Genomic DNA, 14921 nt, shown 5'->3' on the forward strand with positions numbered 1-14921 from the left:
ATGCCCTGCGATAATCTTGAACACTAACTAATTAATAATGACAACTGAAAAATACTTTACCCTGTTATAATAGAGGGGTTGTCGGTCACCTTAGAGACATGGACATATGGAAAAACCTAACTGGTTGTCTATTTAAATACTATTGAATAAGTAATTTTTTTATTCAACTTTTTTTATTGGAATTTTTCCTTTCAATATCATATATTCATATTCACACATAAACTATATTTCCTTTCAATTATATGAATGTCTAGTAATTTATTAAGAGTATGTGAAAAAAAATAGTATTTAAATAGGTTGGTTTGGGATTACTGAAAAGTAAAAATTACAGAGAATTAAGCATTCGACTATTAGTGAAAATTTAATTGAATTATACTACTACTACTACTGATGAAGATTGTGTAAGCACGAAAGTGCCTCTACATTATTCATCCCGCAATTTTTGCAGGTGGCGTGCCATCTCACGAACTTATTAATTATTTAATGTGAACTGTCATTATACATGATAATGACCCAAATACTTTATGTCCTCAAAAATTCATAAACTCAATCTATCATCTTCTTTTTCTGTCCAAGCTAATATTAATGCAGAAGAAAAAATGAGAAGAAAATTAAATATGGCTGCTAATAATTATAATAAAATAATCTTAGTAGAGTTTTATTTTTCCACTCCATCATGATCTCCCAACTAATCCACTTTCCATTTCCATCAAATTAATACTCAGCTGAAACATTTCAAAATCCATATTGACCAATCTCGCCGCCATGGTAAATGATTCAGCAGAATCGAACACCGGCAACTCGCACACCGTCGGAATCTGGCAAGTCAACAAGGACCGATTAGCTTCGATGCAGCAAAGAATCGCCAACATGCCGCGCATCCTGAGCGGCTCCGCCGGGAAAAGCTCCTGCTCCATATTCAAGGTGCCGCAGAGCTTCATCGACGTCAACGGCCGCTGCTACTTCCCTTACATCGTATCCGTCGGCCCCTACCACCACGGCGATTCCCGCCTCCTCATGATCGAGGAGCACAAGTGGCGCTTCCTCGGCGCTCTGCTCAAGCGCCGCCGCATCAATCTCGAGGATTTACTCCGAGCCGTGCAGCCGCTCGAAGCGAGAGCCAGAGAGTGCTACTCCGCCGATATCCACTTCTCCGTCGACGAATTCGTCGAGATTTTGACCGTCGACGGCTGCTTCGTGATTGAATTGTTCAGGAAATTCGGCGGAATCGTCGCGTTTCAAGCCGATGATCCGTTGCTGTCGGTGTCGTGGATTTACTCCTTTCTTCTTAGGGATTTGATTCGCCTCGAGAATCAGATCCCCTTTTTCGTGCTACAGTGTTTATTCGATCTGACCGAACCGCCCGGGGAAGAACCCGGTCCATCTCTCCAAACTCTAGCGCTTCGGTTTTTCAACAATATCCTACAGAGATCGGACGAAACCGTCGAGAAATTCGGTAACCTCGCCGGAAAACACATCCTGGATCTGCTCCGATCGAGCTTCATCCCAGCCGATTACGAGGAGCCGCGGGAGAGGAAGTTCATGGGCACGCACGTGATCCACTGCATCTCGAAGCTCCGGCGCGCGGGGATCCGGCTGAAGGCGTCGGAGGAGGATAGCTTCCTGGTGGTCCGGTTCCGGCGCGGCGCGATCGAGATGCCGAAGATCGCGGTGGATGACTTCATGTACTCGTTCCTATTAAATTGCGTGGCGTACGAGCAGTGCTACCGGTGTTGTTCAAAGCACATGACGACGTACGCGACGCTGCTGGATTGCCTGATCAACACGGCCAAGGACGTGGAGTATCTCATCGATAAGAACATCGTGGAGAATTACTTCGGCACCGATGCTGAATTGGCGCGATTCGTCAACAACCTTGGCAAGGACGTCTCGTTTGACATCGACAGCTGCTACCTCTCGGAGCTGTTCAACGAGGTGAATGATTACTACGATAATCACTGGCACGTGCAGTGGGCGAGCTTCAAGTATACCTATTTCAACACGCCGTGGTCCTTCATCTCAGCCCTTGCTGCTTTCGTCTTGCTCATTCTCACCGTCGCCCAGACCTATTTCACCGTCGTATCCTATGTTCGCCCGGCCAACTAGTTAACTACTTCGTTTGTTATACTGCTTTCTATTTTTGTAGATTTTTCATCTCCTTACTGATTCTTTTATTGGACAAACATGTATTTATTAAAGAATTATACAGTTTATCAAAATTTGAATTCATGCTCCAGTGATCCGAGTGTAAAAGAAACGATTGAAGACAGAGGATCAGAATCCGATCGAGTGGATCCAACATTCATATGAATCAGAACCTTCAACACTGCATAAAGTAGGGATTTACTAAAAAAATAAACAGAAGGTAACACATTACCCACACAACACAACTTGATACAAAACTATCAATTTGTGCCACGTAGAAAGTGGACAAGGATTAAACTAATTAATTAGCCCTTAGAAAGATCAACAAGTTATCGCGCATGAAATTTGACTGCGTTAGATAATGATAAATGCATTTGTATAATTAATATCCGTGTCTGCTGCAGTCACCCCTGCCTAACTTAATTATATACTTTTAATGCAAAAAGGAATTTCAAAGTACTACTCCCTCCGTCCGCAAATAGGAGTCTCGTTTTTCTATTTTAGTCCGTCCGCGAATAGGAGTCCCGGTTCACTTTTACCATAAATGGTAATAGGGTCTCACTTTCAACTAACTCATTTCACTCACATTTCATTTAAAACTAATATATACAAGTGGGACCCCTATTCCACAAACTTTTTTCCACTCATTTTTCTTAACAATTCTTAAAATCTGTGCCGTCGACTCCTATGGCGGACGGAGGGAGTACAAATTATACTCTCATTTCAATTTAACTTAACCAGATATGTATTCAAGATTTCTAGTGCGCACAGATCAAATTGAAATTTTCTCTTTAAGATTTAATTCAGACCATTTACAATATACTACTAATCTCATAAAAAGCATCATTGAACTACAACATCATCAACGTTGGATTTTTCAACATACAATAATTTGTTGTTAAGTCTGTACGTGTATTATAGACAAGGGCCATTTGGTTGTGATATTTACTTGTAACTGACTCAAGGTCGCGTCTAATATTATCTCTTATCTGATTAATTTTTTTCTAAAATTTTGGTACATAATAATGTATCTTGGTTCATCTCGAAGATTACATTATATCTCATGATTATTCATCTCACCTTTACTCTTATGTTTAATTTCATTCTTAACAACTTTTATATTTTAGCTTTTATATTTTAGCGTATGTTATATTATATCTTACTACTATGACTTGTCTAATAAACCTAACGCCACCAATATGTATTGAATCGAATATGAATCAGTCGCATATTGGGGTGTCAAAAGGCAAATGTCTTCTAAATTAGTAAAACTTGGATCGAGGATAAGTAGTTTGACTAATCAGAACTCTGGTATATAGGAGTCAATTAAGATAAGTCAGACTAACCTTAATTTGAATTAGTAAATGAGTCACCAACTTTGATTAGTCAACCAATATCCACATATATATATATATCTGAAGATCCCAATCCAAATCCATATTCAGACATCAAAACATACACACAAACACAACCAATAATATTCTCCATCAAATAAAAAAAACATTACTTTTTGTTGAAAACAGCAGACATGGAGAGAGTTGGCTACATGAGCCCACAACCGTTCGATCAGCAACCATCAATCGCAGATGAAAACAGTTACTGCTACCAATTTCTTGACAGACCGCAAGAAAACTGGTACGAATCAGAAGAAGAGAAATGGTCGGCTTGGGAAGATTTCTTGAAGGAAATGGACGTGGAAGGGCATGAAATGGTCAGGGAATTTGTTTCCAAGGTCGAAGAAAATGTCCCATTTGAACAAATGTTTAGAGAAGCGTGGCACCATTTCCGCGGGAAACCTGCTTCACATAAGTTGGAAAATATTGCGAGAAAATTAGGTAGAGAGAGAGAAGGGGATTTAGTGATGAAAGAGAGAGGTTTGGATTTGGAGGGGGAGGAGTTGAAGAATGAGAGATTCAAAGTGAAGACTATGAATGTTACCGGCTCAGGAGTTGTCGAGGAAGGCAAGCCAATTACAAATAAATAAAAGAGGGAAATGAATGGGCAAAATATTTTCTAGAAAAGAAATAGGTGTACGTTAATTGATTGATTCTTTTATTTGATTTCTGATCTCTTGCTTAGTATATTACTTTTGTAATTGATGTGGCGAGATATGTTGATTTTATACTGCAAGTGAATTTTAGTTGCAAAAATTAAATATGAACTTATGTATTATAGTAGTGAATTTTCACAAATTCAATTTTTTTCCAAATTCATGGAAAATTTAATATAAGACCTAAATCCATCCAAAGCCAAATCATCATTCCCATCAATTTCTGTACCAATGTATATCCTAACACTTGTATATACCACAAAATAAAAATGTTTTATTTTCATTATATAGTCTGAATTTTAGTATTGATTTCTTTCACTCCTGATGATTATACTATAATCAATACTCTAGAATTCTTCTTTTTTTATTTAACCTTTGTCAAATTACATTTATTTTAGTTAAATATACCTCCCAACCATATTGCAATACCCATCTCATTTTGTTTTTTTTACGTTTATGTACAGTGATGACCCTTATACGGTGTTGCATTGTAGCAATAGCAAAATTACTTTTTTTTTCAGTTTGTATAAGGGAAATTGGTCTCTAAAACCATGAACTTTGCCTAAAATTTGGTACCATAAACTTTAAAATTAATATATAATATCAAAAACTGTGCACTTTATTTGGTATTTCTCACGGCATGTCTATTCCTATATTTGACTAGCTTACGAGGCTTTTTTTTATCATACTTCACTCAATTATATCAACGTGGTTTTCAACGTGACTTTTTATCCTACATATTTGAACTTAAAAGTGGTTTAAAATATCATAAAACGTATCACGGTTGCCTACGTAAAATAAGATTTTGATGGAAATATATTATTTGAGTGGGTTTGGGAAATACCAAACAAAATGCAAAGTTTGTGATATTATAGACCAATTTCAAAGTTTATGGGAAATACCAAATTTTAGGCAAAGTTCATGTTTTAGAGACCAATATCCCTTTTAAAAATTGTATTTATATCCCTCTCTGTTTGTGAATTATTAGAAATGAGTCACTCACCCCTTAAAATACTTTATAAGAGGGGGGTTATCCATACTTTTATAGATGAGCTAGGATCATCACCAAGTCGATGTAGGACAAGATATTAAGAATTTTTAACACGCCCCCTCACGTGTGGGCCGGAATGACACATCGGACTTCCATCACGTGAGTGGCCCATTTCTAATATGGTATCAGAGATTCAGAGCGGACCCAAGTCGATGATGGATTTTATTTCTTTACCTCTTCTCTTACCTACCATGATGGAAGTCCGATGTGTCATTCCGGCCCACACGTGAGGGGGCGTGTTAAAACTCTTAATTTTTGTCTCACATCGACTTGATGATGGTCCTAGCTCCTTTATATAAGTGTGGATAACCCTCCTCTTATAAAGCCTTTTAGGGGGTGAGTGGTCCATTTATAATATGAATTTTCGAATTGAGCAAAATAAATGTATACCCTGTTCAATTTTGGCGACAAACATAGCTTGGGAGGAAGAAAGCCCAAAATTGCAGAATATTTGAAGAAGAAGAAGAAGATAAAAGTGGGAGAAGTCGCTGTTAAATTATGTTTTTTTTAATTGGGTATGTAGATGGGCTTCATAAGTAAATAAACTACTGGGCTAATAATTTTAATTAATGCACAAACAAATATGTCCATAATATTTTTGTAAATGTTCAAGTATGTCAAATGAAATAATTTTATAATTAAGTACTATAATTAGTTACAAATTTCCATAAATATGCCCATGTGAAATTTGAAATCCTTACTTCAATTAATAACGATAATCGTGAATTTTTAAGTTTCGATATTTTGTTATTTAATTCTTTTTTTATTATTTAATTAAAATTTATTTTATACTACTAAGTTTTAGATAATTGGTAGAGTATATTTTTATGTAATCTTTATATCTTTAAACATCTCTTTTAATTTATGTTCAAATATTATCGTAGTACGTTTAATTTATTTTAATTTGAAAGTCAGTGTAATATTTTATTGAATATATAAATCATTAAATTTATTAATATATTATTAAAGTGTTGTGAGGTTAATGTATAATTTAAATAAGAGTAAAGGACAAAATTGATCCTAAACATATGCTTATATTATAATTTTGATTCTAAACTTTATCTTTTGAATTTTTGCATCTTGAACATTTCAAATCGGAATACAATTGATCATGGATTAACTGTTTCATTAGTTTTTAACGGTCAACAGATCTAATCCTGATTTTGACCAAATTAGACTGTTAATTAGTACTATGATTTTTTTACTCCCTGATTATTTCCTTAATTATTTTAATAAATATTCATTTATTAAAACATGAGAGGAAGGAAGATGAGGAAAGAAATACCCCATTCAAAAAAAACCGGCTACCTTTCTCCCCCAAATTCTCTCTTCTTTCTTCTTAAAACAGAAGACGCCCAATTTGAACTCAACAAGGAAATCCGTCGGCCCTCTCAAAATCAAAACACAGAATTGAACAGAAATTAGAGCTCCCTCCCCCCCCCCCCCAAAAAAATAACTCTCGTCGATCTCTCTCCAACAAAAACGAAAACAAGATCCCAATTCGCCGCTGACTTCCACCGTGAAGAACAGCCCCGTTACACTCCATCAAAGATACGATCTTCATTTATTTATGTTTGATTCTTGATTCGGGTTGCTTCGATCTATTTGATTGAATCCAGTTATTAGTTGAGTTTGGGCCACTTTTGAATTCGATTCGTGATCTACAGATTATGCAAATTGGTGTGCTAGAATGGGAGAGATGAGAACTTGGTGTTGGGAATGAGTTATACCTGTGGCTTGTTGCAAGATTTGACAAAAAGTCTCCCAAACTTTCACGTCTCGTTTTCTAGTTTGCTTGAGGAATTGGAGAGCGTGTAACTTATGTGCATATTGCAGAGAAAACAATTTGATCGTGTATTTTTTTTTTTTTAAAAGAGGATCAATGATGGTTCTCCATCTACCCCGAAGTGACTCGGACCCCTGGCCTAAGGGCATTAGCAATGGGACGCCCTAAGGCACGCCCTATGGCACGCCACGTCAGCAGTTTTATCCTTCTATCTCCCCACCTGCAGTGGGGCGCCCTAAGGCGCGCCCTATGGCGCGTCACGTCATCATTTTTTTAATATTTACAAAATCCATACGAATTTAAAAAAAATAATACATTAAAATACGAATTTCATAAACTTCATTTCATTTAATAAAAATTAATACATTACAATGCGAATTAAAAAAAATGCAAACTCAGCGACGGCGGTTACGAGCCCACACTTCTTCAATCATGTCACTCATGAGCTGTGCATGCTCCTGTTGGTTGCGCATTGAGGCCTGTTTAGATAGAATCTCTTCGAAGCCTAACTGTAACCCTCTATCGGGTGTGTCGGTCAATGTGCCGGAAGAGCTAGATGCACGGTCTTCTTCATTCCAGTCGGTGATGCTTCCGCCTTCACTCTCGACTATCATGTTGTGCATGATTATGCACGCATATATGACATTGGCGTGACTTCCTTGTACCAGAAACGAGCCAGCCCTTTCACAATTGCCCACCGTGATTGGAGCACCCCAAATGCCCGCTAGACATCCTTCCGCGCCGCCTCCTGCTTTTGCGCAAATAAAACCCTTTTCTCACCAATTGGGCAGCTGACCGTCTTTAGGAAAACTGGCCACCGTGGGTAGATGCCATCGGCCAAGTAGTACCCCATATGGTATTGGCGTCTGTTGGCAGTGAACTCGATGGCCGGGCCGTTGCCGTTACATTGGTCGGTGAAGAGGGTGGACGAGTTGAGGACGTTGATGTCGTTGTTCGACCCGGCTACGCCGAAGTAAGCATGCCAGATCCAGAGCCGATGGTCAGCGACGACTTCGAGGATCATCGTCGGGTGGCTGCCCTTGTATCCACTTGTGAATTGGCCTCTCCACGCCGTCGGACAATTCTTCCACTCCCAGTGCATACAGTCGATGCTCCCGAGCATCCCGGGAAACCCGTGCGCCCTCTCGTGCATCTGCATCAGACCCTGGCAATCAGTGGTTGTCGGCTTGCGCAAATATGTGTCGCCATAGGCCTCTACTATCCCCCGACAAAAGCTCTTCAGACACTCGCGGCATGTAGTCTCCCCACAGTGGAGGTACTCGTCAAAAAGGTTCGCCGTGGTGCCGTATGCCAACTGACGAATAGCAGTCGTGCACTTTTGCAATGGTGTAAGGCCAGGTTTCCCGATGCCGTCCTCCCGAAACGTGAAGTATTCATCACGTGAAGACAATGTACGAACAATGCTGAGAAAAAGGTACGTCGACATTCTAAACCGGCGGTGGAAAACAGTCGGGCCCCATCGCGGTTGATCGGCAAAATAGTCTTCAACCAGACGTCTGTGACCTTCCTGGTGGTCGCGTCGGACATATGACCTATGTCGAATAGGCCAATGGACTTGCTCAGCCGCCGCTGCCGCCGCCGCGGTCGCCGCCTCCTTCTCGCGCTGCATTTGCGCATAGCATGCCGCCATGGCCTCTTCAACGGATGCATCTAATGCTTCGTCAAGCGAACCACCGGATTCAGACGAACTAGAACTATTGGTGTCGTCGCCGAGATTCATTTTGGTTGGATGTAGAGAGAGAATATGTAAAGAGATAGTCGATATGTTCGTATGCACAACTGAATGAGAAACGAGATTTAAATAGAAAATCAAAACCACGTGTCATCGTCCGAGTCGATCGTCCGCGACCTCCACAATGGGGCGGACGATGGCGCGGACGATGACCATCGTCCGCGACAGCCGCAATGGGGCGGACGATGGCGCGGACGATGGCCATCGTCCGCGCTATCCTCCGCGACCGAAGTATAGGGCGCGACTATCGTCCGCGCCTTATGGCACGCACCCGCAATGGGTGCGGACGATGCATGGGTCCAAGCGACGCCATGAACATGCTACCTCCCCCAGCGCCTGGGTCCAGGCCAGTGACTCAAGAACCCCCCAGGGGAAATTAATCCCCAAGATGCGCCATCAGGGGTCGAACACGTGACCTCCAGGATGACGCGGTATCCTTACCCCTCAACCACTTAAGCTAATGTATTTTACTAATGTATTTTAATTGATTGTGTAGCCGGCATTTTAATAAATGAATATTTATTAAAATAATTAATGAAAGTAAAAAAATTATTATTAATAGTCTAATTCGGTCAAAATCGGGATTAGACCCGTTGATCGTTAAAAACTAACGTAACAGTTAGTCTAAGACCAATTGTGATCCGATTTGAAATGTTCAGGATGCAAAAATTCAAAAGATAAAGTTTATGATCAAAATCGTAAAATGGACATATGTGCAGGACCAGTTTTGGCTTTTACTCTTTAAATAAATATGTAGATAAGATTGAAAACGTATAAAAAATGAGTAAAGGTCAAAAGTGGCCCTGGACATATGACGATTTTATGATTTTGGTCCAGAACATTATCTTTTGAATTATTTGGTCCTTCACAATTGAAAATGGGCCTGATTTAGTCCTTTTTGAACAGCACCATTAAAAATTGACGGTCAACGACTAAATTAGGAATTTTGACTGGATTATAGCTTAAATTAGAATATTTAATTATTTCCTTATCTTTTAAAGATAAATTAAATTTCACTCTCTCTAAACACTCTCGTCGTTACTTGCACCTTAAATCCACCCTCCCGCCGCCGCTCATTGATCTCTAATGGAAGCAAAGGCGGTGCACCTTAAATCCACCTCCTGCCACTCTCGACCGCCAACGAGTCCCTCCTCTGCCACACCCACCAAATCACCCCCAATTCTTCCTTCTTTGTCATGCCCTCCTGGTCCACCTCGCTCCTCCTCCCTTGCATCGGCACCAAGCCTGTCACTCACAACCCCAACAACAACACCCAAAACTTGCCCGGAGTCCATGCAATTTCGCCCTCTTCAACTCCCACACCGACCAGCCCCTCGCGACGTGAACTCAAATTTCTGACAACACAACGCACTTCATCCAAGAAGAGGAAGGCGCTAGACTCCCCCTTTACGTCCATGCCTCTCACTCTGATCTCAGTTCTCGCCGTCGCCAGCTCCGATTTTCGGTTGGTCAAAGTACGGCCTCGCGGGGGCTGTCGCCGCCTTCCATCTCTATCTCTCCTTTGTTGCTTATTTCCAAATTAAAGGAGAATTGGTCTCCCCAATTTAAATCTCCCCCAGACATAGAGCCCAATTTCTCCTTCTATCTTCAATTTCTCCGTCTCGATGAAGTTTCTAAGATAATCTATTTTGTTTTTTATTTGTAGTTCTTGCCTGATGGGATACGGACTAAACAACTAAACAATAATTGCGAGCCCAATAGCAGTGACGGCCCATCAGCCCAAAACCCAAGAAAGAGTATCAGTTCGGCACAACCAAAGAGTTCGGTCATAGCCTATAGCTCGGTAAAAGTCGACCAATCGAGCTCAACTCTCAGATCGGCAAAAGCTGATATCAGTTCGGCACAACCAAAGAGTCCGGTCACAGCCTATAGCTCGGTAAAAGCCGACCAATCGAGCTCAACTCTCAGATCGGCAAAAGCTGATCGGCAAAGTTCAGCAGTTCGGTCTCAGTATTCGACCGAACAAGGAGATAGTGGGCCCATGCAGGATCTCCACGACCTCCATTACACCCACGATCTATTTAGTGGTATTAAGCAGTTATCAACCCCACTACCAGGGCTGCAAACCACGATCTTAGTTCGAATGTATAAATAGAACTTAGATCAGATAGACCAGGGTTAAGCTCTCTAGATCCTGAATCTTATAGCAAATCAGTATTGTAATCTGTAAGCGAGACCAAGCAATACAAATTTGCCCTCTCTTCTTCCCGTGGACGTAGATTTACCTCAGTAAATCGAACCACGTAATTTCCCGTGTTGTGATCATTTATTACTTGCATTTATTCCCATCAAAAATTCGCCACATCATCACTGGCGCCGTCTGTGGGAAACAGAGAACCAAAACTGTGATAAAAGCGAGTTTTTGATCCTTTTCTACCAAAAAAAAAATGCGTACCAGATCACATAATACCCATACTTCCGTCCGTGATGAAGGTGAGGAAGCTAGTCCAGTCCATAGGTCTGGAAACAGCCTCGGGAGAAATCTGCCTCCAGTTCTCACGGTGAAGGAACAAACCACTCAAAAAGTCATCGCACCGAGCCTCCCCAGCAGCTCGCTTTGAATGAGGCTGTCAAGTTGTTCTTGGCTGAGAAGCAGGATGAGTTCCTAACATTCCTGCAAAAGAGCCAGAAGCCGGAGAAGAAAACAGCGGATTCTCCCTCCCCCTCCAGACATGAAAGTCACTACCGCAATAGTGTCGCACCTTCCAGGAGAAAGAATCCTCACCACCGACATGTTCCTTCTCCTCCTTGTTACCGAAATCACAGGAGAACTCCATCTCCACCATGCCGGAGAGATGTCGGATTCGCTATGTATGGAGCGCTGAAGACTCCATTCTCGGATGATATCACCAGAACTCCATTGCCACAGAATTACCGAACTCCGTCAATGACTTATGACGGGTTAGTGGATCCTCATGATTTCCTGGGACGCTATCAGTATAATATGGCGAACCAAGGTCTCAATGAGGTTCACATGTGTAAGCTGTTTCCCGAGCTGCTTATCGGGAACGCAAGAAGGTGGTTTGACAGCCTCCCTCAAGGGAGCATTAGATCTTACAGAGATCTAATGGATGCTTTTCACAGGAGATTCTTCCAGAAAGCGGAAGCCCGAATCACTTCGGCTCAGCTGCTTTCTATACGTCAAGGTCGCGATGAAAAAATTAGCGACTTCATGACGAGATTCCACAAGGAATGCCTACAAGTAGATGATCTCAATGATCTACTTGTCATTTCGGCATTCCAAAATGGAATTCTGCCCGGAGCTCTCTACAGAAAGCTCGTTGAGTGCAGTCCGCAAACAGCTCAAGAGATGTGGGACATTGCGGACCAGTTTTCTCGTGCCGATGAGGCAGACCGTCGAAAACGGTCTTTAGACAGCTCATCCAGAGGAGACAAAAAGAAGCCCGATCATAGCGATCAGGGGCTTCCTCGCCGAACTCCTTTTGAAAGAATTCAAAGGGCACCGGTACAAGGCAGATTGGGACCACGTCTCGATCTTGAGAAACCGCCCGCTCAGTTCGTACCATTGAACAAGTCGAGAGCGGAAATTTTCGAACTGCATTCTGATATGTTCGAAAAACCAAAGCGGATGACGAAATCAGCCACGCGCCGAAGTCAGGATACGTACTGCTCCTACCATCAAGACCACGGTCACGATACCGAGGAGTGCCGAAATTTGGCAGCAGGTATTGATGTTCTTGTGAAAGCAGGGACGTTAAAAAAATACCAAAGCAAGCTGCCGAAGAAGAATAAGAAACAGAGAGGTGCGAACTGCGCTCCTCAGGATCCTAAAAGGCAACAGGATCCCGAAGACGATGACGAGCCGCAATATGACGGAGTAATCCAGACTATTGACGCTCTCCCAGCCGGGAAGACTAAGTCGTCTCTAAAAGCAGAACGCAGAGGCGTCAATCGAGAGGAGCCTATGCATAAAAGGCTGAAGAAGGAGGAAGTAATCACGTTTTCAGATGCAGATCCCGTCCCGGCCATTTCTCCTCATCAAGACGCGATTGTCATTCAGGCCGGAGTGGCAAACAAACTGATCCACAGAGTGTTTGTGGATACAGGAGCGTCGGTTAGCATTCTTTTTAAAGAATGTTTTGATAAACTGGAAGTGGATCCAGCTCGGCTCAGTCCGGCCCCACTTCCTCTGAAAAGTTTCGCCCAGGAAGACACCCGCCCTGAAGGTACTATCAGCCTTCCGATTACGGTGGGAAGAGCGCCTACTAGCTCCAGTACGATGATCGAGTTTTTTGTGGTAAAAGCTCGGTCCCCGTATAACATCATCCTGGGAAGAGACTGGCTCAACACAGTTCGGGCCATTTGCTCTACTTATCACCTCACAATCAAGATCCCCACTAAAGGAGGGATTACAGTCATCCGAGGTGATCAAAAGAGAGCAAAAGAATGTTTGCAGATTGCGCTTAAAAGTGCCGAGCAATCAGATCGGCACCATCAAGCATAGCAATCACAGCAGCTGGAGTCAGAGGCAGGAGAAATGACCGGGATCACACCGGAGCCGAACTCGATGACAGTTCAGTTATACGAAGATGATCCATCCAGAACGGTCAAGATCGGTTTCGCGGGAACACCTCTGCTCCGGGAAAAGACCATCCAGCTCCTCAAAGAGTACAAAGATGTCTTTGCGTGGTCTCCGTTGGACATGACCGGAGTGTCTTCCGAGGTAATTACACATCGGTTAAATATTGATCCCTCAGTCCGGCCTATAAAACAGAAGCAAAGACTCTTTGCGGCAGAAAGAAATCAAGTCATCCATGACGAAGTCCGCCAATTACTGAAAGCGGATGTATTATTCGAAGTAAAATATCCTTCTTGGGTGGCCAATCCTGTGATGATCAAGAAAAAAGAAGGATGGCGGATGTGCATAGATTTTACCGATCTAAATAAGCACTGTCCTAAAGATTGCTACCCCCTTCCGAACATAGATAAAAAAGTAGAAGCTTTGATAGGCTTCGAAATTTTCTGTTTTCTTGATTTGTATAAAGGATACCACCAAGTTTTAATGGATGAGAATGATGCTTCAAAAACGGCTTTCATTACTGACTTCGGCATTTTTGCTTATAAAAAGATGCCATTCGGTTTAAAGAATGCCGGAGCCACATATCAAAGGATGGTAGACAAGCTATTTCGGCACCTGATCGGAAAAAAGGTTGAAGTCTATGTTGACGACATAGTTGTTAAAAGTAGAAGCACTTCGGATTACGAAGACAATCTCAAATCAACTCTCGACGTGCTCAAAAAAGCCAACCTCAAACTCAATCCCCAAAAATGTACCTTTTTGGTAGATTCGGGAAAGTTTCTGGGTTGTTGGGTTTCAAAGGACGGACTCAAGGCAAATCCCCTAAAGGTTCAAGTTGTTCAGAACATGGCAATGCCGAAGTCCATACATGATGTGCAAAGGCTAACTGGATGTCTAGCCGCACTGAATAGATTCCTTTCCCAAGCAGCCGAAAAGCAACTGCCGTTCTTCAATGTTTTGAAGAAGGCACCAAAGTTTGAGTGGGGAGCCGAACAGAAAAAGGCTTTTGACGAACTCAAAAGTTATTTAGCCGAACTCCCTATTCTCTCTGCTCCAACAGATGCCGAAGTGATATTCTTATATTTAGCGGCATCAGATCAAACCATTAGCGCGGTACTTGTACGAGAAGAAGGCCTAAAGCAGCGTCCTATCTACTTTACAAGCCGAGCATTAAGAGGTCCCGAAACAAGGTATCAACCTCTGGAAAAAATTGCTCTAGCATTAGTAAATGCAGCAAGGAGACTGCGGCCATATTTCTATGCTCACAAGGTATGCGTCTTAACCGATCTTCCACTTCGGCAAGTTTTGACTAAGCCTGAAGCATCAGGCAGAATTGCCAAGTGGGCCATAGAGTTGGGAGAACATTCAATAGAATATCTACCTCGGAAAGCCATCAAGGGACAAGCCTTGGCAGATTTTCTGGTAGAGGCAAAGTTCGATCAAGCAATCCCTATTATTGCCGAACAGAAAAGCCCTACCAATGATGAACCAACACAGCCCCAGGAACCCGAAGTAGAGCCGCCGGACTGTTGGATTGGATTCGTAGATGGAGCTTCGAATAAGACGGGAAGTGGA

The 14921-nt window shown here is 42.0% G+C and overlaps 1 protein-coding gene and 1 pseudogene across 1 annotated transcript; one reads left to right on the plus strand and one right to left on the minus strand.

Moving 5' to 3' along the window:
* Positions 1–577: 577 nt before the first annotated feature.
* On the plus strand, positions 578–2236 carry LOC121765802 (UPF0481 protein At3g47200). The gene has a single exon (XM_042162043.1). It carries the CDS (start codon positions 766–768, stop codon positions 2104–2106), a length of 1341 nt encoding a protein of 446 aa, XP_042017977.1. The 5' UTR covers positions 578–765; the 3' UTR covers positions 2107–2236.
* A 2476-nt stretch (positions 2237–4712) lies between these two features.
* On the minus strand, positions 4713–8419 carry LOC121764380 (annotated as a pseudogene).
* Positions 8420–14921: the final 6502 nt, after the last annotated feature.

The sequence above is a fragment of the Salvia splendens genome, chromosome 14, assembly GCF_004379255.2.
Source record: "Salvia splendens isolate huo1 chromosome 14, SspV2, whole genome shotgun sequence".
Lineage (NCBI taxonomy): Eukaryota > Viridiplantae > Streptophyta > Magnoliopsida > Lamiales > Lamiaceae > Salvia > Salvia splendens.